We start from the raw sequence: 24,520 nt of genomic DNA on the forward strand, positions 1-24,520 counted from the left end.
CATGCATTCAGCTTTCTTGGAATTCAGTTCTTGGGAGCAAAAAACTTTTGCAAGTGTTGGATGTCATTGTAAACAAGATCATTTTTAAAAGCCACCCAGTAAGTTCATAGTCCCAAAGAGACACGAATAAGACAAAAGGGAAAACAATCTGAATGACATACAATTTCTAATGGCAGCATCATTCATGGATGTTAAAATTGTTCTATGGCACAACTGCAAACGCAGCAACCACCCCAGCTAGTTTAAGCAGAAAATATATTGAAAGGATATTAGGCAGCTCATAGAATCTCCAGGAGAGCCCGCTTGCAAGCCACTTAGCCAGGAGCAGAACACATGCTGTCTCAGCACCTGCCCCCGGGAAGCCCTCCGGCTCCAGACCTTGGCACCTCACTACAGCTCACACCATCCTGCGCACGCAACCACCCGGCAGTAACAGGACACAATACATGGGACGGAGGCAATATGAGCCACAGCAGAACTTCCAGCGCCCTTCTCCCTATTTCATCTACCCCTGGGAAGAAAGCACTGCTAAATGTTCTTTGGGGCCCGATGCATATCTGCTTTGGGGAAAGGAGGGTGAGCAGGTGTTCCACACATGTGGTTTTCACGCCCCTTCCTCTGGCACGAGCACCTCATTCTGGATTATTCAGCAGGAAGGGATCATCCAGTTAGAAAAATAAGAAAGTGAATCCCAGTCATTCCTTCCCTATCAGGAGGAAGCTAGAGTCATGTCCTGAGATAAAGGAAGAGCCCCAAACAAAGGCTGGAAGGTGTCAGGTTAAGGCTATGCCAGACAGTTCAGAGCTCTACACTCTGAGACTCTTACAACAGATGACCATCTGTCTGCTTTCTGAGTCAAATAGGTGTCCAGTTACTTAATAATTAGATTACTCACTGGTCCACTTAATGTCCTCCATACTCATTAAACAGTTGCCTGATTAGTTCCGTTGACAATTGGACCTCAGAAGGGAGACCACAGTCATGGTCTTGGCATCTATTGTGGCCTGAGTTCCCTGAAGCAGAGCTGCCGCTTTATTCAGGAGGGAAATGAGGACGGAGGCAGGTGAGGAGGGAGAGAAAATGGGACGGGGCGTGTTCCCAAGCTGACCTCTGTTTGGTGTCCGGTACCTCTAACCTTAGGACTATCCAGGGCTGTATTCCTAGAGGCAACAAACTGCCGCGTCTCAGGATAGTTGTATCCAGGGGGAGGAAGGGAAAAGAACTACTTCCCACCTTCGTCCCTGGTGGCACATGCATGAGTGGAACTCAGGGGAGTCTCGCCCCTCAGACTCAACCGGAAAGCCCCAGCGTAGCAAACGAGAGGCTAGGAGATATTGGGTTGTGTCCACAGGAAGACAGGTGTGATGACTGAGCCGAGACCCTCCCATTGGATGCAGCCAATAGGATCAGAGGTGGCACACAGAGATGTCTGAGTCTAGCTCATCGTTAAAAACCGAATTCAAAATGCTGGGAATCTTTAGCTATTTTCATAAAAAAGAGAATTGATTTTATTGTCAAAAAGCAGAGACCTCTGCCAGCTGGGGATTTTCCCCACTCATAGTGCGTTCTTTGTTTCTTTATGCAGAAAGCCCCCATGGAGAAGGAAGACCGCGGACCCCTGGATGGTGCTGGTCTTACTGTGTGGGAGCCTGAATACACAAAGTGCACCAAGTGTGCTCAGCAGACCGCGTGAATGATACGTATCACACACGTGCAGAGCCGCTATTTCCTATCTGTGCAGATATTCTTGTGATGAATGTTACGGAAATTGACTGAATGAGCAGAATCACCGCATTCCTAAGGGTTCTCTCCTGGATGTGGTCATTCTCCATCTGCCTCTGCAGATCCCTTCTCTGCCATTGTGTCCTGCTCTGTGTCTCAGGAAGGAGCCCTTGTCCTTGGGCTTCCAGCTAGACTTGCCCAGCAGGAGATGGGATGGTGGGAGACCTCCGTATTTATTCGGGCTCTCCACCCACACTCTCACCTGCCCTTTCACCCTAACAGGTGCTGAGACACCTCCAGACCTCAGTTTCCTTATCTGTGCAATAGGGGGAGATAATCAGATAATCTCTGAGGTGGTTTTCAGTTGCTGTCCTATGTTTTCACTTCTTGGATACTCAGAAAGAATAGTTCTTCACATCTGCCAAGTCAAATAGGTATGAATTCCAAGCTGATATTTCCTCATGAAAGTCAGGATGCTTTCTTTCAGAAAGGGATCAAAATGACAGGATGAGGAAGTTCCTGGTTTGTCTTTATCTCTTTTCACATTAAGTGTTTACTGTGGATTGATTCCTTTGTATCATCTAAATGCCGAATTCAATTTAGTTAATACCAAGCAGAGAGTTATTCACAACTGTCAAATGCACCTCTTACTAAACATTCTGAATGTCTCACTGGGCATAAACTAGGCGATCCTTGGCAGGAAACATCACCTTGCCCACTTTGTACGTGGCCTCTCTGTCTTCACGGGGCATGCTGCACATACTGCACACAATTGCCCAAATGGTAAAAGGAGTCCATTGCTTCTCAAAACTTTTCCCCAAGTTGATCGTAGGGAGGGTTCTCATCCTCAGCCACGTAAGTCACTCGTTTTTAAACACAGAAGGGTTAAAAATTCCTTCTTGAATTCAAGGTCTCCAGCAGTTTATCAATCCAAGAACTGCCCCCAGTTCCAGCGGCTCAGAGCATCGAAAGCAAAACATGCAGCATCTGAAATGTGCAAGTCCATCCTCTCGGCATCTGACCCCATGCTGGCCCTTGACTCCTGGGTGGCAGAAGGCTCATCCTAGCTTCAAAAGTGTGCGAGACATTTCTCCACAGTTATGGCTTGCCTCATTCACAACTATTTTTAAAGTCTTTATCTATCTGTTTCTCAGGAACATATTCCTACTGTGTTTCCCCGAAAATAAGACCTAGCCGGACCATCAGCTCTAATGTGTCTTTTGGAGCAAAAAGTAATATAAGACTTGGTCTTATTTTAATATAAGACCCAGTATAATATAATATAATGTAATGTAATGTGATGTAATGTAATGTAATATAATGTAATGTAATAAATATAATATAATATAATATAATATAATATAATGTAATATAATGTAATATAATATAATAATATAATGTAATATAATACCGGGTATAATATAATATAATATAAAATATAATACCCACTTTTATATAACACCAGGTCTTATATTAATTTTTGCTCCAAAAGACGCATTAGAGCTGATGGTCCAGTTAGGTCTTATTTTCAGGGAAACATGGTGTATGTTAAATTTTAAAAATGCATTCTATGTGTATGTCAAATAAAGTTTACCATTATAGAAATACAAATGGTTCTAAAACTGACATTTTTATTTTGGTGGAAAAAAATCTGAGTATTAGCTAAATGAAAAAAAAAATTCTTGCAATATTTATTAAGAAACTATGCATTTTTAAAGAAAAATCACTAGGATTTTTTTTTTCAATTTAAGAGAAAAGTTGGGATTTGGATAAATCCATTGGGAAACACAATTCATGAAGCACTGAGTTGGTCAGTTTCAGAAACACCTTAGGAGGTAACGATCAGTCAAGAGAACATTTGGTGAAGTCCTGATATACGTATACATGAATTTTTCTGATTTGGACCAAAATTGATAGCCAATCTAAAAATCAATAATACTACCAAACAACACATTTTAAATTATTCAATAGACATAGCTGAAGGAGCAGGTAAGGGACGTACCAGCCAATTAAGAAGTTTGATATTAATTTATAATTTGTCCATTTGATGGTCTTTACTTGTTCTGTTTATAATAGAATTGTAAAGGCTTGTCAATGTGCAAAATGCTTATCTGTAAGATATTTGATGAAATAACTTTTAATAAGGTATGATTCTTCCATTCCTACTAAGAATGGTGCTTACATCTCTGCAAATGTAGACGCTACGGCTAAAGTTTCAGATGGCAGCCCGGATGGCGGCTGGTGAATGTACCCAAAAATGTTAAGGAAATGCAGACAGTAGCTGACTACCGGACTTTTTAGACACAATGGAATAAAAAATGCATCCAAGAGTTTGCTCTATTACCTAGTTGAATACTGGCTATTGGAGGAGGAGAGAATATGGCATGGCTAATGTTCTTACACCCACTGTTGAGTTTTTCTTTCCTAATGAAAGAACAAATGATCTCAAAACAAAGGGTAAATACCTGGATACACTGAACTATTTTGATATTCCCAAGTTGACTTATTTAGGAAATATATATATAATTTTTTCCAATGGCTAAAATGTCTCAATCCAACACTGCAAAGCAGAGCTACATGTTACAATAAAAATGTTTGAGTTATGTGGAGAGCATGATCCTGGGGACTGTGTGTCTTTGAGACAACTTGTTTGCATTCATGGTCAAAACAAGGACACCAGTCTTCCTTCCTTCCCTTCCTTCCTTCCTTCCTTCCTTCCTTCCTTCCCTCCCTCCCTCCCTCCCTCCCTCCCTCCCTCCCTCCTTCCTTCCTCCCTTCCTTCTTTTTTTTTAAATTACTAAAATCAGAAATGCTTTGGGTCCCCATATTATAGAAGTAACTTGGTCTTTCAGCAAGAAGAAATACTTACTGAAATTTCTATCACTAGGAGCCTAAAAACGTAGCATTTCACCACTTCTTGGACAACATTCTTGGCATCTCCCCACATACAATACCCCAACACTTATCGTTATGAGTTTATGTTCTTAAAATATTACAATACCAAGAAAGAAGGAGATCCCATCTGGACCCAGAATGTAGTATTATACACCATTAACACTGTTTTGTCAAACCAATTTTTAAAATACCCAAACAACAGAATCTCACTTCTTCTCTCAATGGTAAGTAATGCAGAAGTATTTTTCTAAAAGATAACATGTATAGCCATTTCTAGCCTTTCTTTGTGTTACTTGGGGCCACACACTCAGGGTTCTCATTCATCTGCTCTGGGGTTAAGTGCACTTGAGACAAAAGGCATCAGAAGCATTGTCCCTCTAGTTTAAGTAGAATAGTACGGTACTGATGTAATTCAATGCAGCTAAACTCTGGTGAGTGATCGATGGGCTGCTCTTGGATCCAAACAAGATAGGAACCAAGGTCGTTTTCACCCCAATTCTCCATTCATCATTCCTGAGCACTGTGCTTTCAACAGAGCAGATCCCCTCCTGCCCCATCACCCACTGCAGCGTTTTAGCCCACTGTCAATGCTGTCTCTGAATTGTGAGCTAAATACCGTGTTTCCGTGAAAATAAGACCTAGCTGGACAATCAGCTCTAATGCATCTTTTGGAACAAAAATTAATGTAAGACCCAGTATTATATTATATTATATTATATTATATTATATTATATTATATTATGCTGTATTATATCATATCATATCATATCATATCATATCATATCATATTAAAGACCGGGTCTTATATTATACTAGAAGTCTGAATTTAAACAAAACAAAAAAACAACAAAAAAACAACCACCCATGGTAATAGCCGCGTGTGTGATGAGTTGAGTCATTTACTAGCTATCTGATCTAGCTGATCTTGGCAAGTTGCTAAACCTCTCTAAACCTAAAGCTAATGAGGGTATTACAGAGGCATTCTGAGGGTTAAGGGAGACCCTCCCTGTACAGAAGCTCAGCACAATGCCTGCCACATAATAAGCATTTGCTCAACAATACTATTATCAGGCAACAAGATTTAATGAGCTGGATACAGGGCCAAATACAACTCAGAGGTTCAGCAGAGAAAGACATTCCCCCCTACAGCAAGGCCTTTTACAGACTAGTTGAGGAGATAATATTAACATACAAGGAACAACAGCAGTGTAAAACCATACTTGGGAAATAGGCCGGTAGCCTTGGCGAGTCCAAGTTCTTGGTCTCACTCACTGTATAAACTTGACCAAGTGACCGTGCAGAGTAGGGTAAAAATATGTGACCTGCCTGCCTCAGGGATGTTAGGAAGGTCAAAGAAATAATGTAAGCGAAAATGCTCTGAGGGCTAGAAAATTTTATGTGAGCATTTGAAGTTATTACTGTGATTTCAATGAATAGAGTGCCCTGTGATGGCACCCAGGCCGAAAAAGATACCTAGGTTGAATAAGGAGAAACCGGCGAGGAATAAGGCAGCTGCGGAAGTCTTCGAGGAGCTGATAAGCTTTGAGGGGGTCCTAGAGACTAGATAGGAATTGGATAAACGAAAGGGAGCTGGAGGAAATCCCACACTGAGTCAGTCCATGAGCCAGTTCACAGGGACGTGCCCGGGTCCAGTGGAAAGTGTGGGATGTGGAATATTGGGAAAGCTAAGGTGGCTTAGCTGTGGGTGTTGGACTATGTAGACCTTCAAAGTCAAGGAGCAGAGCAGAGATTTGATATGTGGGGACCAAGGCACCCCTGCACAATCCAGGGGCTACTGACAGATAAGACAGCGACAGTAAGCAGGATCAACCTAACATTTACTTAAAAGTAACACATCCTCCTCTCTTCTCTTTCTCCTTCCTCCCCTCCCCCCTCCTCTTTTTCCCCCTTTCCTTCTTTCCTACGCTGTGATACAGTTGGACAGGGTGATCATAAATCAGTGAGCCTATAAAACACTTTACCCCAAGCACCAGATAAGGCAGCGTCTCCTGCTACTGCTGGACACCAGCATGCTAGATGTCAAAAATTTCCTCATTTGGGGAAATGTAAAACAGTTTAGATATTGAGCTGAATAAAGGCTGAATAAAAAACCACTCATTTAGCCAAGTAATATTCCACCGTATAAATGGACCACATCTTCTTTATCCATTCGTCTATTGATGGGCACTTAGGTTGTTTCCATGTCTTGGCTACTGTGAATAATGCTGCAGTGAACATAGGGGTACATATAGCTTTTCAAATTAGTGTTTTGGATTTCTTCAGATAAATACCCGAAGTGGGATTGCTGGGTCATACGGTAGTTTCATTTTTAATCTTTTGAGGAGCCTCCATACTGTTTTCCATAGGGGCTGCATGGAATATTTATTACGCGGCCGCGAAAAAATAACGAAATCTTACCATTTGCAACAACATGGATTCCTAACATCCCTGAAGTGAAATAAGTCAGACAGAGAAAGACAAACATCATATGATTTCATTTATATGTGGAATCTAAAAAACAAAATAAAAAACAAAACACGAACAAACTCACAGAGACAGAGAACAAACTGATGGTTGCCGGACTGGCTGAGCGAAAAAGATGAAGGAATTAAGGAGTACAAGTTGGCAGTTACAAAATAGCTGTGGGGATGTACAGTACAGCATAGGGAATATAGTCAATAATATTTTAATAACCATGTATGGTGTCAGGTGGGGACTAGACTAGTCAGAGGGATCACTTCATAAGGTATATAAATGTGTAACCACTATGCTTTACACCCAAAACTAATATAATACTGAATGTCAACTGTAATGAAAAAACATTTTTTTTTAAAAGAAAATAACCCATTTATTCAGAAATAAAGTATTGCTGATTTCACCTTTGGGACTAGAAAAATGATAGTAATAATATATTATAATAGCTAACATTTATTGAGTACCTACTAGGTGCAAGGTGCATGAATTGCTTCATTGAATCTCCTCCAAAGACTTTTCAGGGAGAAACTATTATTAGCCCCATTTTATTGATGGGGAAATCTGAGGCCTTTGGTCTCAGAGCAGGTAAACATCAGAGGCAGGGTTTTAAAGGCTATTCTACATGGGCCCAAGCCAAACGGCAGATAATATCATGGTGACTGAGCATAACAAATAAGAACATTTGCTATCAAAGAGCTTTGAGAATTAGAACCATCTATAATACAGAATCCCTCCTGGTAAGAAACCAAATCTATTATTACTGAACAAGTGCCTTTCATACATGCAAACTGATTTTTCAAACAGAAAAGTGGTTATCTTAAAATTTCCTAATGCCATAAAAAGGGGATTCCACTTAACATAATACACGTATCCAGAAACAGCTGTATACACTGAATTTCTGTAAATCAAATACTAACTATATTTACTAAAGGACTTCATTAGGGTAAACACGCGGTAAATATTTAATAAAATGGAAAATCGTTTTGTAATCTGAAGTCATTCAATAATTTATGTCTTTTGTGAATTTGGATTTACAGCAAACTCTTGACATTCCTGAGGCACACATCCGGAACCTTCTTGAATTCCCAGATTCACAAATACAAAAATGTTTATAGAGGCTCCCAGCTTTCTCTCGAATCACATTTCCTTGGAGCATCACATGGATTTCTGTTCACAGCCTTACGGTGCACACTACAAATTAATCATACTTTCCAATGTCACTACAGGTTTATCTTTCATTTGATCACCATTTTTCACAGACACAAAATGTCTAATTCATTCATGAGCATTGCTGCAAATGCACAAAAAAAGGAGAGAACAGTGAAGCTAAATGACTCTTTTCCATACACATACCTTGCAAAACAGACTTCAGATTCCTATCTCAAAGTGCGCCACGGACCCTCAGGGGAAGGTACAAAGAGTCCCAAGTCTGTAAGTTACATCCATGAACACTTAGGGCCTAAACCCATTTCCTAAGTCTGCTGGAGCAGGACATGGGCCGTATCTACAGAGTTCATAGAAAGTCTCTTGTTCTTACTAACCCAAGAGTTGCAGAAATCAATCGAGCCTTTTGGTAATGAGTCCAGAAAATATGATTATAGAAACATTAGCCACATGAATTATAGGAATCAGCTTACTTATTCAAAATATCTATACTTTGTATGGTTGGTGTTGGTGAAAATCAAACGTGGATGATTTCACTGCCTTCAGTAATAGAAGCAGTCACAGCTGGCACAGTGGGCACAGAGCCCCGGCAGCTGGATCTCCTTAAAGCACTGTGTTGGAAGGGTCAACTTCCGGCTGGGTTTGCACCCCCCAAATTCCACTAACCATCACAGACCGGAGAGAAGGAAGGAGTGAGTGAGAGGGAAAGAGAGAGGGAGAGACACAGGAAGGAAGAGAGAGAGGGAGGGAGTGAAGGAAGGAGGGAAGGGTAGACGGAGGAAATGCAGGAAAGGAAGGAAGGAAGGAAGGAAGGAAGGAAGGAAGGAAGGAAGGAAGGAAGGAAGGAAGGAAGGAAAGAAAGAAGGAAAGAAGAAGGGGGGAGGGAGAGAGAAAGAAGAGAAGAGAAGAAAAAAGAAAAGAGAAAAGAAAAGAACAGAACAGAAAAGAAAAGAAAACAGAAAAGAAAAGAAAAGAAAAGAAAAGAAAAGAAAAGAAAAGAAAAGAAAAGAAAAGAAAAGAAAAGAAAAGGAAAAAGAAAAGAAAAAGGAATTTGGCCACTGTGAGAAAACAAAAGACAAAAAAGACATTATCATCTCAAAATATATAGCTCATACATTTTAGGACATATTTTAAAACACTACTGCCAAATTTTCAACTTATTTATTTATACCACTTCTTGTTCCAAAGAGGTTTTGCAGCATTCTGCTGCCAGATTAATTTTCCTGAAGCTCAGCTGTGATCATGTTACTCCTCTGCTTAAAAAACCCCAATAGCGTCTCACTGCCTATAAAACGAAGTCCAATTTCCTCAGCCTCCTATTTGAGGCCCTCCATTATCTGGCCCCAAACTTTTAGCCCAAATGTCTCCTGCACTTCTTCCCTTTTTACACCCTTTGTTCCAGCCAAAGCACACTCTCCGATGCACCCCTAAAACAGTCTGTATTTTCCACCCTTGAACCTTTGCCTGTGCTGTTCCCTCTGCCTGGAATCCTCTTCCTGGCATCTGCTATGTCTCATACTACTCACCTTTCCAGCATCCACCTGGAGGGTGCCAGGCACGTAGAGACGCTTGGTCATCAATAGTGGAGCTTACAACCTTTATACACATACTTTAGACACATTGTCTCACTGGATCCTCAGAACGGGGGGAAGTCATTTCTTACTGTGCTCCAAGGCTGGTGGGGCTGGTGCCCCTGGGGTTGTGTTCTCTGCCCATTGCCCTTGCTGCTACTCCAACGCTATCTCTCACACAGAACAAAAGGTGGCTGCATGAATCAATGCCAGCACACTGTAGCAATCTTTTTTTTTTTTTAAGGTGAAAAAGTGCATCTTCCCATTCTGTGTGAACTTGAATTTGCTTGTCTAGTCCGGAGGCACAGTTACATTTGGTAGGCCCTGAGCAGCCCTCACCAGGCTCCATGAGGCAGGACAATACTGATTCCAAAAGCAGAGGCCCCAGAGGTCCAGGGAGCCAGGGTGGGAGCAGATACCCCAGACACCCTCCACGCTCCACGCCTGGAGATGCCATGAGAGCATGCATGGAAGGAGACTGATAACCATCATAAACCTGGGTGGATTATGTTCTATTCCTTCACATCCTAAGAACATACCCAAGGATTTTTTTGAAGGTGCCACTTACCACCAAGGGTAGGAGAACAGGTTGATAAAACTATTTATGCAACTTCAAAGCCAGCTTAAACAAACATGGATACCGGGTGCAAGATAAGACAAGGGCATCCACTAGACATGCAAACCTGCCAATATCTGCATGCGCAGTGGACAAGGGCCAAAGTATTACATGATGAGCAGTTATGTAACCTTGAGTACGAACGGAATTTGGGCCGGACGCATCTGATCTGCTTCCCTTTCTAATTGTTGGCATCAGGAGGGTGCATGAATTCACTGGAATGTAAGAGCCCTCCCCTCCATTTTCTCCCTCACCTAAGTGACAGGCAGGCCATCTCATCATAGTCCTTGCACGTTTCCCCCCAAATCACAAAGCTGCACCGTCCTATTCAAATCTGACCTATTTTTAATGGATGGCTCAATTTAAAATCAACATCATTTGCTAGAGCAGGACTTTAGATGAAAGCTGCTTCCAGAGATTTGTCCAGGGAGGTTGTTCGAATCCAAACTTCGAACAACCTCTCTGGACAAAACTCAACTCAGCCCAATAAATTATGGCTCACTCGGTTACATTTTAAAGAAAAGTTCATTCGATACCCGTGTGAAATCTATGGTTGCCCTGCCAGTCTCCTGCCCTATCCTGCTGTTGACTTCTGGCCTCAATAAACTCATGACAAAGCTTGTCTGCCTAGCGTATCTGACCCCTGTAATACCTGGCTGTCTCCACCCTGCAACCTGCCATGTTCCCGTCTCTCCCAATGGGTACCATTCCCCAGTCGGTGACTACCTGCCTCCATAAAAATATCATCTGCAGCAAGGTTTAAAAGAGAAGTATCAACTGAATACAATGCAGAACTGTTTTCCTAAACTCTTCTTGCAAGTAATCACTAAATAGCAATCTTGAGTTGTAAATTGTCATCCAGCTCCAAAGCTTTAATCACTTACACTTATATAACCTCTCTCTGCTTTCAGCAGTCTTCAGTTCAACACTAGAAAGTGATATGGAGACTTTCCCTGTTTCACTTCCGAATCATTTAAACATATCCAAACAGATGTTTGTCAACAAAGTTATATGGTGGTTTCCTCAGAGGAAGTGTTGGTGGGTGGTGGTGCTGGAGGGGTGTGTGTGTGTGTGTGTGTGTGTGTGTGTGTGTGTGTGTGTGTGTGTCAACCCAAAAGGACAGAATGCTAAAGTACAGATAAAAAACTAAGCACTACCCACGGAAGGGTGAGCTGAACAAGAATCTGATACAATGGAGTAGTGATGACCACTTTCGCTTTGCCCCAGGGAGATACAGAACCCATGCCATCTTAGACCCAGCACAGAAAGGGCTGGAAAGGTGTGCCTTCTTCAGTGGGCCACACAAAGATCAGTGGACATCATCCACTGAGAGTGGAACAGTGATAGTCACAGAACGGGAAAGGGAAGGAAAAGCAAAAATCCAGAAATTTCTCCCATGTGAACAGGACTGGTTTTGAATGAAAGCCTTATTATTTCAGGGTACTACATATCACAATTAGTAATCTGAAAAATATATATATATATCGCAGTATAAACTCAGCTGCTACGTATTCTGGCTGAGTCCTGCACAGAGTTACCTGTTAGTGTAGCCTAGGTTTTCAGTGAAGAGGTGTGACAATGACTTATGTGAACTCAGGATATGATGACAAGTGCTCTCCAATAGTCAGGCTGAAGGCAGCTGGGTTTGGAAGTAGGATAATTGGATACAAATTATTGCTACTACCTCAATTTTGTTTTGCTGATGAAGGTACAGCCTCAGATGCAGACAAGAAATACAATTCCAAAACAGAATGAAATCTATTTAATACATAGATCAGGCAATCCAATTTTTAGAAAGTATCCTTGATTTAGTTTCTATACTTCTATATACACTGAAACCCTAAAAGACTCCTTGATTTAAAGGGTCACTGTGGGAAACCAGGTCTGCCCCTCCCGACTATTTCAGTCATGCTCAAGTCTTCTCTTGTAAAATCACAATCAGTCACATATTGTTTGGTTTTTATTTACATTTTAAATGAGAACACATTTTAGACATAATCTACAATGACGTGTGGTCCTCATTTTTATTTGCATAATTTCCCTGATTACTGTATTGTAAGATCAGAAGTTTTATACAAACACTTTGTAGTGAGGCCTAAAGCAATGCTTGGCAAACCTTGTGAATCATTTAAGAGTCTAATTTCTGTTCAATAAAGAATGAGGATGCATCCCAAATTTTCAAGCAACTAATAGAATTGATTGACACCTATGTCATCACAATTTGAAAGATCAAAAAACTGTAAAGAGGCAGTGTGTGCTACCACTTCCATACCCGTGTAAGGCATCACCAATCAATCCCAGGGACACTCGTTGCCGAGCCCAGCACATTGGAACCATACTCAGCTAGAGCTGCCACAGATGAGAAGGCCTAATCGTTATGACCCATGAGCTATATTCTAAAGAGAACCACCAGGATAATAAACAAATAGCATGCTCCAATACATAGGGAATCTATTGAAGGAAACAGAAATACTCAGCAGGTTGGCCAAACAAGATTCCAGGTGACAAGGTGACTGCTTTCAAATATCTGACAGGGGAACCTGGGTGTTTTGTTCACTGTGGCTCCAAAGGGTAGCCAGGCAATAAATAACCACTGCAGAGTAACCTGGAGTGGCATTATCAGGATGTGCTGGGGCAGCGTGTACGAAAAACGAGCTGGCTGCGGTAAAAGAGGGAACCTGACGCACACTCTCTCCCTTCCTCCTACCAAACCACAGACATACAACAGATTCTTTCTTTTAATCCTTTGCAAACAAGTGCCACTGATCCACCGAATATTCTCACTGGAATTTCTAAGAAATGGACCCTGACGGTTACGGGTACTATTGAATAGCTTTCGGGGAGGAACTATGCAGTTGAAGGAGGATTTCTTTGATATATAAGCATATAAGGGATGGGCTGAATTTATAATTTAAATATAAATTACATATTCCTTGATTGCCTTCTAGCTCTAAATCCTCTGACGCTAAACTCTCTTGATGTTGGCCCAATACTAATTTCTCGATGTCCATACAAGGTGCAGCCAAATGTCCCCATCACTCCCGCGTGTCTCTACCAATTCACAGTAAGAGACCTCTCTGCTCAGAGGGTGAGAGAACTCTGCTGCAGGGATTAAGACAGTCCCAGGACTTTCTGGAAAAGTCTTAGTAGTCTTCATGTAAAAACACTTTTGTTTGTTTTTAAAGGAAACAACTCAGTCAGGGCTTGGTTACACTGAAGGAGAAATTCCCCTGAGGCAAATGACGGCACTCAGACCGGTAGGCTGTGGTCCTGTAACTTCTCGTTCATTCTGATTCTTCCTTTTATCCTGTGACCTGAGGCAGACCATCCACCCCTTAGTCCCGGCCTCTGTGGAATAGCAATACTGTTGTGACCCTGACCTTGCCCGTTCCAACCAGCCACATTCTGAGGCAGTCTTTGTCGAAAACTGAGCTTCTTGGAAGAGAAAAAAACGACAGCGTTGGGTCTCGTTATTTCATATTTTGCAATGGGTTTAAGCTCTTTGCTTGGTTTCAAATCCTTAAAATTATTCACATTTAGACTAAGCTGCTTCTTAGGTGTTGAAATATATCCCGAGGCTTTTCTTTTCTAATGATCTAGAATGACGCCGGTTCAAGTGCCAGGAAAGAAATTGCTTTTACACAAATCATTTGCACCTTCCAGAATACCCCGGAGCAGGGACGATTTTCTTCTTCAAAAAATCTTTCCTTTCCAAATCCTAAACTTCCCAGCGAAGACTAACAGAGATGTGTGATAACATCGGCTCTACCCTTCATTCTCCTTCCACTCAGACAGTGAGAGAAACAGTATGCATGCAAGAACACGCACTTCACATACATGATTCCAGCAGGGAGCAGGAGAGCTAGACAAGGGACCAGGATTATGGAAATCAGGGGTCCAGAACAGAATCATTATCAGCCCCATTCATGTCTCCCTGAGGTCACCCCCCCCCACAGACACGGTGCAGCGCGGGGTGGAGAGGGGCACCACGGAACCCCTGCCTCTCTCCCATGCCACTGTGTCAATGCACACTGGTCAACCTGCATCATGTCTGCATAATGCTTGAGAAAAAAGGGGACCCATGCAGTCACATGTCGTACATGTACAAGGAGGCCCATCTGTAGATATCCTCAGAAACTGAACACAATGTGAAAAGGGAAAGAGTAAAACTCGTGTGTTATATTCCAATTCCAATAATCCTTGAAAGGTGTTAAGAAGCCCTGTGTGCCTACCGATGAAATGACAGTTGATAAGCCAGGAGCACTGCCTGATTTGTCGCGAGTTTCTGTCGTGGACACTTGTTGTTTTGGGCCATCTAGGATCCACTCTCCCTTCTTTTGGTTCAGCACCTGGATTTCCTTTTTGGGAATTCATTCTCCCCGTCTGTGTGTAGTCTTGGTGGGACTGTCAATCAGGACTCTCCTCCACCAGCTGAGGGGTGGGCATGTGGCCCACACCAAGCCAATCGCACTCCCATTTCCAGGGCTGTGAATCTTGGATGGAGAAACCTGTTGGAACCTAATCACTGTAGCAGCGGCACGCAAGTGAGACTGTCAGTTCCATGCACCTGGACCCCCAGGGCTTCCTCAGTGTGTGGCTTTTGCCAAGCCTGGTTCTACATACTTCCTGTTGATTCTCTGAGCTACTGGATATCCTTCCAATAAAATCCTTTTGCGTTTGACTTAATAAAAACTCTCTTGGAGGAAAAAACTGTCTATTTTCCATCTTCTAGGATAGAATTGGTTCACAGATACCATTCTATTAATCCCTTATTCCGCTCCACAAGCTTCATTCTCTCAATCTACAGACATTCTCATTTCTCTACCACTCTAAACAAGCCTTTCTCTTTCCCCTTATACTAGCAACAACCTTCAATATGCTTTCTTCATGGCACTTTTTTAAAAGAAAGAGCTAGCTACACTCTCTGGCTGTCCTCTTTAACTTCTCTTCAGCAGTGTTCCCAACAGCCCATTCTAGTCTCATCTTCTCAGTTCTGATTCTCCCCTGGTATATTATATTATTGGTTTCACAACAGTGAATTTACACTGGTTCTAAATGTCACTTTCCAGAATGGAGAGACTGAGAAGGGGAAAGAAATGAAAAGTATAATTTATATACAATAAAATGCACGGATCACAAGTGTACAGTTTGATGGGTTTTGACAAGTGTACATGCCTGCGTAACAACCATGTCAGTCACAACATAGAAAATTACCATCACTCCAGAAAGTTCCATCTGTGAAAACAGGCACCTAAAGACTGGACTTAAATGCTCACAACTGTGAAATCCATCTCTTGGCTTCCATGCACACTGAGAATAGACATTCTGTAGCCAAACTCCGGGGTTCCAACCTGGCTCTCTCGCTTACCATCGGGGTGACTTTGGGCAGGTTGTTAAACTATTCTGTGCCTGTTGCTTCTGTAAAATGAGACTGATACTACTGTCTTTCCCAGGAAATAAGACCTAACTGGACAATAAGCCATAGCATGATTTTTCAGGATGCTCATAATATAAAATAAGCCCTAATGCGTCTTTTGGAGCAAACATTAATATGAGACCCGGTCTATTTTCGGGGAAATACGGTAGGGCTTATTTTATATTATGAACATCCTGAAAAATCATACTACAGCTTATTTTCTGGTTAGGTATTATTTTGGGGGAAATGCGGTAGTGCCTACATCACAGGGTGGTTGTGAGGATTAAATGAGTTAGTATTTCGAACTGTGCCTGGTATGTAGTAAGCACTCAACAAACACAAGCCATTTCTGTTATCTCATGTGGGCATCGTTGTAGTGTATGTAATAAGAGAACATGACAAGAGAACATAATAAGAGAACATGACAAGCCACAATAAACTTCATTAATACAGGAGATGGCAGAAGGCAGTATAATGTCTGCGGCCATCTCTTCTCAGGCTCCCTTAATGGCTGAGCCTCTTTCCTCTGCTTCTTTAATGTGGACATACTCCACAGCTCCTCCCTTGATCCTCTGTCCTCGTGATTCTTCAAGATCTTATCCATCACGGTGGTTTTAATTATGACACCAAGGCCAATGACTTCAAGTATAGATCAAAACCGTAAGGTATCTGCCTTAAATTTCAGCATTTCCACCCCCGACTTCCTGCTGGCATCATGCCTCCATTCATTCGAATTCAACATGAATAGCACCAAAATTACCACTTTGTTTTCACAAAGGGGTTGCCCTCAGGATTTTGCTCTGTCCTCATGATACTCTCATATGCTAATTAAACATAGCCTAGTCTTGCCAGGTATTCCTAGGAGTGTATAAGAGAGCTCGAGACTGCTTCTCTGCCTTTTGGCTAAAATCAAGTGTGAAGAGAGCTCGGAGAATGGATCTTTTGAGCGTATTACTGGAATACTCCTCTTGCTTCCCTAAGGCCCAGCCTGTCCGCTCTGAAAGGTCCATAATGACGACACACTATGTATGTGGGAGCAGTGGGCTGGTGGAGTGAGAGTAACAGCTACCCAGGAATGAAGCTCCTTCATCAAAACATAAACATCCTAATCCCAGGTCCAGAGGCACTTGGTCCTAAGCTTTCTCCCCTCATGTCCCACAGTTCTTACTGTGTTTCCCCGAAAATGAGACCTAGTAAGACAATCAGCTCTAATGCATCTTTTGGAGCAAAAATTAATATAAGACCTGATATGATATGATATGATATGATATAAGACCTAGTCTTATATTATAATAAAATAAGAACAGGTCATATATTAATTTTTGCTCCAAGGACGCATTACAGCCGATTATCCGGCTAGGTCTTATTTTTGGGGAAACAGGGTATAATACTGTGTGGGGTCTGTGCCAGGGCAGATGGTTGGACTGGTGGGGGAATCAGCAGCTCTCGTGGGCACCTGGGTGCCACTTTCCATCTCTGTACCTAGAGCTTTAATCAAGGGAAGAAATTGGTCTCAGTGGCTCGGAATGCTGTGGCAATCAGAGACTGTGGGTACCTTCAATACCCTCTGCACACAATCTACTATTCTTACAAGCAGCCTAATGAAGGTCCCCTGGACTTCCAAGGAAAGCATTCAGGGAATTCTGTCAGAGCTTCCTGCCTGGGCTGGTCATCAGGGCTGCTCACGGATTCTCCACTTCTCCTCCTTTAAACACACATGGGATGGCACCGCCTTACTGCCCTTGAAATTAAGTGTGGCATGCGACTTCCTTTGGCCCATGAGACGTGAGCAGAAACAACAGGGATCACTCTGCAGACGTGTTAAGAACCCGTGCCTGATGCACTTGCCCCTTTTCCCGGCCTCAGTGGCAGTGGAATGAGATGCGGCTTCTGCCAGCTTTGTCCCCAAACGAGCAGAACACATACTACATTACATGTGGAGCAGGAGCAAGAGACAAACTTTTGTGTATGAGATCATTAGGATTTGGGGATTCTTTGTCACTGCAGCATACGCTTGTCATTCCTGACAGATACCATGGCCCTGTTCCTGGGACCAGCTGGCAACCCCCAATTTCTGACCTGTCCTCACCTCTGACGTTCAGGTTTCTGCTCTGTTCAGTTCAGCTCCCAGGACCACACAGTGCACTGAAGCTACCCGAACACAAAGCTGTCCCCGGATTTATGGATTAAGACTGATATCTGCTGCTGCTTAGCCCACAGCAACCCAGAGAAACTCTGAACTTAATGCTGCCAACCCCCAATACCCCCGGCACGAAAACAGGCTCCATTTCCCCAATGTCAGCATCTAAACAAGAGCCTTCATAGTAAAATGTCCCATCCTAGCCAGGCTGACCATATAATTTATTGTCCAAAGTGGTTTTGAGAGTGAAAGGGAACAGGCTTATGTGATCACTGTCCTGGGGCAACGGGGATGCCTGGGCACCCAAGTTCTGCTTCCATCACCTTTACAACAGAGGTCTGGAGCCAAGAGGAAAACTCCTAGAGGTCTTATCTAAGGATAGATCATCATACCCAGGAAATGCAACGAAAGGCCCAACGAGAAGCATGTGGTAAAATGAGCGTGTGTACCCAAGAGCAGAATCTGCTTTCACTGTTCTTTGTGGCATGGGGATGAATGAGCACAGCTGTTTCCCTCATAGGCACATGCGAATAGCAGCAGACATCCGAGCAAACCCCAGAGCCCAATGCAAACCCCAGTCATAAAGTATGAACACCCTGCAGAAACATTAACAGCCTCTTCCTCCCACTGGTCAGCCTGAGAGTCATTTAAGAGGAAGAAGGACAAAATCAAGAAAACAATCTTAGCAGTAAAAAGAATGATTTAAACAGTCAATGCAACTACGGTGACCATGGGTTCCTGCTCTCCTCGGCATGTGAAACATATTAAATGTCAGCAAACATTTTAAAAGAATGCTGAATTTTCTTGGTAAAGGAACACACTGCAGAAGATAGCTGATTTCTCTCATCTGCTGCTATTCTGCATTTTTCTTAACTTTGTAAAATACCAGGATTCTAACTGGCTCACTCAAAATTCCAGTGGCTTATGGTCAAGAAGTATATAATGACTTTTGTAGAAGACTCTGTTTTTTTGTGTGTCCCAATCCCCACTGCCCCACTTCTGCTGCATGTGATGTGGGTCCCCACCACGGGGCTGTCACATGATCTGAGCTAATCCAAGTACTTCCGGTGTCTGAAATCAGGGCCAGGGATGGGAATATGATTCAAACAAGATCACAGTGTGGTTTTTCTGAGATTGAAACCATCACCGGGCATGTTGGTTTCCTAAGCTGCCATAACATATTACCACAAACTGGGTGGTTTAAAACAACAGGACAATCTAGGGGCTCACAGTCTAGGGGCTTGAAATCCTAAATCAAGGTGTCAGCAGGGCCATGATGCCTTTGAAGTTTCTGGGGAAGAATCCTCCCGTGCCCCTCCTGGTTTGTGGTGGTTGCCGGAACTCCTCGGTGTTCCTTGGCTTGTAGACATGTCACTCTAACCTCTGCCTTGCTCGTCACATGACTGTCTTCCCTCTGTCTCTGTCCTGTGTCTTCACATGGTGTTCTCTGTGTCTCTTCCTCTCTTTTTATAGAACACCACTCATACTGGATTAAAAGCCCACCCTACTCCAGTATGGCCTCTTCTTAACTTACGTCTTAATTACTTCTACAAAGACCCGCTTTCCAAATAAGGTCACAGTCACAGGTACCACGGATAGGACTTTGATGTTTTGGGGGTACACAACTGAACCCACAACTCTAGAAGAGAGAGGGCTTCTCCCACTAATTGCGAGCTTGCAGCCATGTAAGTCTGCCCACCCACCTGAGAAGTAAGTCAACAGAAGCAAGAGATGAAGAAAGACCAAGAAAGTCAGGGTCCTAATGTTACTGAATTCCCGGAATGCATCTATAGCTGAAGCCTAGTCCACCTTTTGGATTTCCCAATACCATGACCAATACAATATCCTTCTTATTTAAATGTACTTACGTTGGGTTTCTGTCACTTACAACCAAGAGTTCTAATATATCTACCAATGAATAATGCTATATAATATGAATTCAAAGTTTCCCATAATCTGGGTGGGAAAGATAGGGTGGTATACATATATATATATATATATATACATATATATATATATGCATATATATATACATATATATATATGCATATATATATACACACACACATATATACATATATATGTATATACATATATATATGTATACATATATACATATATAGGTATACATATATATATGTATATATATATGTATGTGTGTGTATTAATATATATATTATATATTATATATATTAATATTATATATATAATATATATATATTTCATATATATATATATATGAAAAAGACTGGCCATGACCTGATTACTGAAATTAAGTGATGGCTGTATAGGAACTTATTATTATACTATTATTCTCTGTACCTTTACATATGCTTGAAATTTTCCAAAATGAAAAGTTAAATCAAGTGTTATAAAAGATTTCCCCAAGCCTCATGCTTAGAGACGAGCACAAATCAAGGCAAACAAAGGAACAGGAAAAGTAGAATCACACATAAAGCAGACGACCGCAGGCATCCATGGAGAGTATCTATAATACGGGAAAACAATAGCACAAATATTCTCTGCGGTACACACAGGGCTTTGATACAAGTAAATGAGGGTCTGAGAGGATCAGGTGTCGGGTAACAGTGCCTGGCAGATGACCACCCCAAACTACGCAGAGAAGGTCTGGCCATGAGGCTTCAGCTCCAGGGGAAACAATGGAAAACAATGGGAAACAAAGGCACCAGAGGAATGTGCCTTTCCTCCCAGTTAATCACAGTAAAGCATCTATTACACACAGCTAGCAATTCAGCAAGGGTACATCTCTAAATGTTCACTGACAAGAACTGTTGTTCTGACACAGGAATACATTTCAGAGTTTATGACACATCCATGATTCGGTACCTTAATTTAGGCTAGAGTCAGGACCCTCTGGAATCCTGACTTGCTCTTGAACCAGAGGTTCTCAACCCCAGCTGCCCATTAGAATCACTCGGGTCCTTTAAAAAACACTGGTGCCCAGACCAGTTAAATCACAATCGCTGGGAGTGGAGTCCAGGCATCAGTATTTCTAGAAGGCTCCTCCGTGGTTCTCATGAGCAACGAGGGCTGAGCACCACCTAGACCTGCAAGGTGTCTAGGGAATATGATCCAAGTGAGGCTGGGTGCCTCACTTCTCTGGCATCTCCTGCTATTGGTCAGATCACTTCCTGTTCTACCCATGTGGGTACATCTCAACCAATCAAGAAGCGAGTTCCTTCCTCTTTGTAGTAGTTTCCTAGGGTGGCCATGACAAAATACCACGAACTCAGTGGCTTAAAACAACAGAGATTTACTCTCACAGTTCCGGAGGCCGGAAGTCCAGAAGCAAGGTGTTGGCAGACCATCCTCTCTCAGACGGCTCTAGGCAAGGACCCTTTCTTGTCTCTTCCAACCTCTGGTGGTTGCTGGTAATCGTTGGCATTACTTGGCTTGTGGACACATTACTCCAATCTCTGCCTTCAGTGGCACTTGGCATTCTCCCTATAAGTCTGTCTCCTCTTCTTAAAAAGCCACCTTGCACACTCAATTAAGAGCCCCTCTACTCCAGGAGGACCTTAAGTATTTACATCTAGAATGATCCTATTTCTAAATAAGATCAGATTCTGAGGTGCAAGGGAGGACGCTCTTCCTCCCCCCTTCGGTAAGTTGTAGACTCCATCTTCACCGGGATGCACATAAGACCTGGCTAACTGGTATCACAATGTCTCTTTTAAAAGTTTCTATTTTGAAATCATTTTAGATTTATAGAAGAGTTGCACAGAGAGTTCCTGTATAGCCTAATACAGGAACCCAGAAACCCTAATAACATTAGCCTCCCCTAATGTCAACATCTTATAAAACCGCAGTACATTTACGCAAACTAAGAAATGAACACCAGTACAATACTATTAACTAGACACTTTATACCTGCTTCACCAGGTAGTCCACCAATACGCTATTTCTGTCCCAGGATCCTAGTCAGGATACCACCTGGAATTTAATGTAATGCTTTTAGGAAGGAAGAGGGCCTGAACCGAGCTCTGACCCACAGCCTTCCTTCCCTAGCTCACCCTCCAGCCTCTTACCCACCCTCATTTCTGCATCTAATCATCTGTCTGTTTCATCTGTTCATCTTTCCTGTGTGGATCTAACAGCCTCAATTTTTCAGTCAAGTTAGTTCTTAACAATGTTGAGGTCATGGGACCACTTTGAGAACCCAATAGAAGCTACAGGCTCTCCTCTGAAAAAAAAAACGCACAGATCAAAACAATTTTGCTTCCAATTTCAGAGCAGATATCCATCAATCCCTCTTTTCCTCGCCAAGGGCTCCCCACTAGACGCCCTTCCTGAGTTTAGCTTACCCAGACAGTGACTCTAATATGAAATCGGCATAGCTCAGTGTCTAGCCCTCTCCTCGGACAATTTCTCCAGGTCCTGGACAGAGCAGCAGTGCTCCACACTCTGGGTTTTAGCCGACACCAGTTGCCACGGCTACTGCTTGGGCCGAGACCTGACAGAGCTCTTCAAGTAGACAGGGAGGGCAGCTGGACCCTGGCCTTCTGGCCAACTTTGCTATGATTATCGAACCGCACAAGTTTTGCTTGACCCATTGCCACTTTGGGGCCCACTCTCTCTGTGATGGGAAGGAATAGCTTAGAATTTCACACTTCTCAGTCCAAAAGTTAGCAACTGGGTTTCAACAAAGAAAAGTGACTCCAGGATCCAGAGCACTATTGAGAAGCTCTACCAAAATCAGATCATCTGTCATTTTGAAATGGCACGCACCTTGGTCCCAAGAACAATGCCTGCCTACCACATTTTGTCTTTGGAAACAGCACGCAAGGCCCCCTACCCCTCTCCACACCCAAAGCCAAACAACTGCCAACCGTACATGTTCGCTGAAGCAACCACAGCAGCCCCTGTAGAAGAAACCAAGGAAATGGGGACCTCCATCCCTCTCACTCCTCAAAACCTTCGTTTGAACCTCATGTTCCACCCATTTCTCGAACCCTGTTCTGTCCTATTCCCCCTGCCATCCTCGGACTTTGCTTGTTCTATCAATGCCTCATCCATCTGACTACTGGTCCAGGTGTCACCTGAGCTAGACTACCTTCCGTAAAGACGCCTGCAGGCTCCCTCTGCCCTGGGGTCCCATTTTGTCCCCTATTGTCACTCTGGTCAGGATCACACCAATTCCTCCAGCCCCAACCAGAAGGCAAAGGGGTTAGAGAACAGACAAACATAATTCCTGCAGACAGCACTGAGTCTGTTCTTACCTTCGGCAAAGGGTTCCCATTCATAAAAGCGGCCCATGAACGGCTTGTTGTTGTACGACGCACACTGCACCTCCCGTATGTTCCTCCCGCTGTCGGGACACACCTGATAAAGCAGAGAGTAAACATGCAATTAGTGTCCGTATCTCGCCAGAGACCCAGTCAACTCCCAGAAGACCGCTCCAACTTTAAATACCAATCCCACTCTACTGAAACCAGGATTTCTGAAAATTGGCTGATTACCTACATCAAACATTTAAAATACAGAATTCCAAGGCTTCACTCCAAGTTTACTAAATCACAATCTCTGTAAGGACACTCCATTTTTAACAAGCTCCCCAGGTTAACTTTTTGCACACCATAATCTGAGACATAACCTAAACCTTTTACTCCTCCTAACAAAATGGTCTGCTCAGGCCCCTGAAAGAAAAAGGCCATCCATTTCCATCTGTTTGACTTTGTTCACGCCATTCCCATGCATGGGATAATACTCCCAGCAAACACGTAGAGAGCCCTCACCATGCAAGCACTGCATTAAACATATTGCACGTACTAACTCATTGAATCCTCACAACAAACAATGAGGTAGGTAAGAGAGTGTTGCTGATTGTTCACAGACGAGCGATCTGAGGCTCGGAGGAGCCACCCAGCCTGTGAGGACAGAGGATGGATTTCACTCCATGCAGTCTGGTCGCCACCAGGCTGCAACCCAGCGTCCTTCCCATCTTGTCTCAATTTGGGTATAAATTCTCTCCACTACTTGTGCAGGACTTCCCAGCCTTCAGCATACAATCTTTCACCTGGGAGATCTCCTGGGAAATGCAAATTCCTGGACTCATCCCCCAAGGATTATTATTCAGGATGTTTGGGATAAGGTCCAGAAATCTGTATGTTATCAAATTATCCAGGTGATTTTGATACTCTAGTCAACGAAAACATCCAGCTTCCTCTGGCTTCTTTCTTATTTATAAATGTCGAATATGAGCAAAGTGTGACATCAAATAAATAAATACGAAATTAAATAGTAAGACCAGAATCTCAAATTCAAATTGTGGATGAAGTATGAGCGAGCATTTTAAAACCTAGCTACACTCTGTTTAAGTGTGGTGTGTGTGTGTGTGTGTGTGTGTATGTGTATAAGTGTGTGTTTTAATAATCAGAAGAGAAAGTAATCTGGCCCTTTAAATATTAAAAGCCCTGTAGGTAAGAAGTCTCTGGAATGAACTGCTAATAAGACAGCTCAAAGCCCTGATTTATACAGAAATCTACTGTATGTATCAGAAA

The 24,520-nt window shown here is 42.7% G+C and overlaps 1 protein-coding gene across 1 annotated transcript in view; it reads right to left on the bottom strand.

Annotated features, from left to right (window-relative positions):
* The window catches only part of THSD4 (thrombospondin type 1 domain containing 4), a 578,057-nt gene that overhangs the window by 429,761 nt on the left and 123,776 nt on the right, over window positions 1-24,520 (bottom strand). The window contains exon 6 of the mRNA XM_081050341.1: window positions 23,240-23,342. Coding sequence (XP_080906467.1) covers window positions 23,240-23,342 — 103 coding nt within the window. The remainder of the gene's footprint in view (window positions 1-23,239; window positions 23,343-24,520) is intronic.

Source organism: Rhinolophus hipposideros (genome assembly GCF_964194185.1).
Source record: "Rhinolophus hipposideros genome assembly, chromosome: 5".
In the NCBI taxonomy this organism is placed as follows: domain Eukaryota; kingdom Metazoa; phylum Chordata; class Mammalia; order Chiroptera; family Rhinolophidae; genus Rhinolophus; species Rhinolophus hipposideros.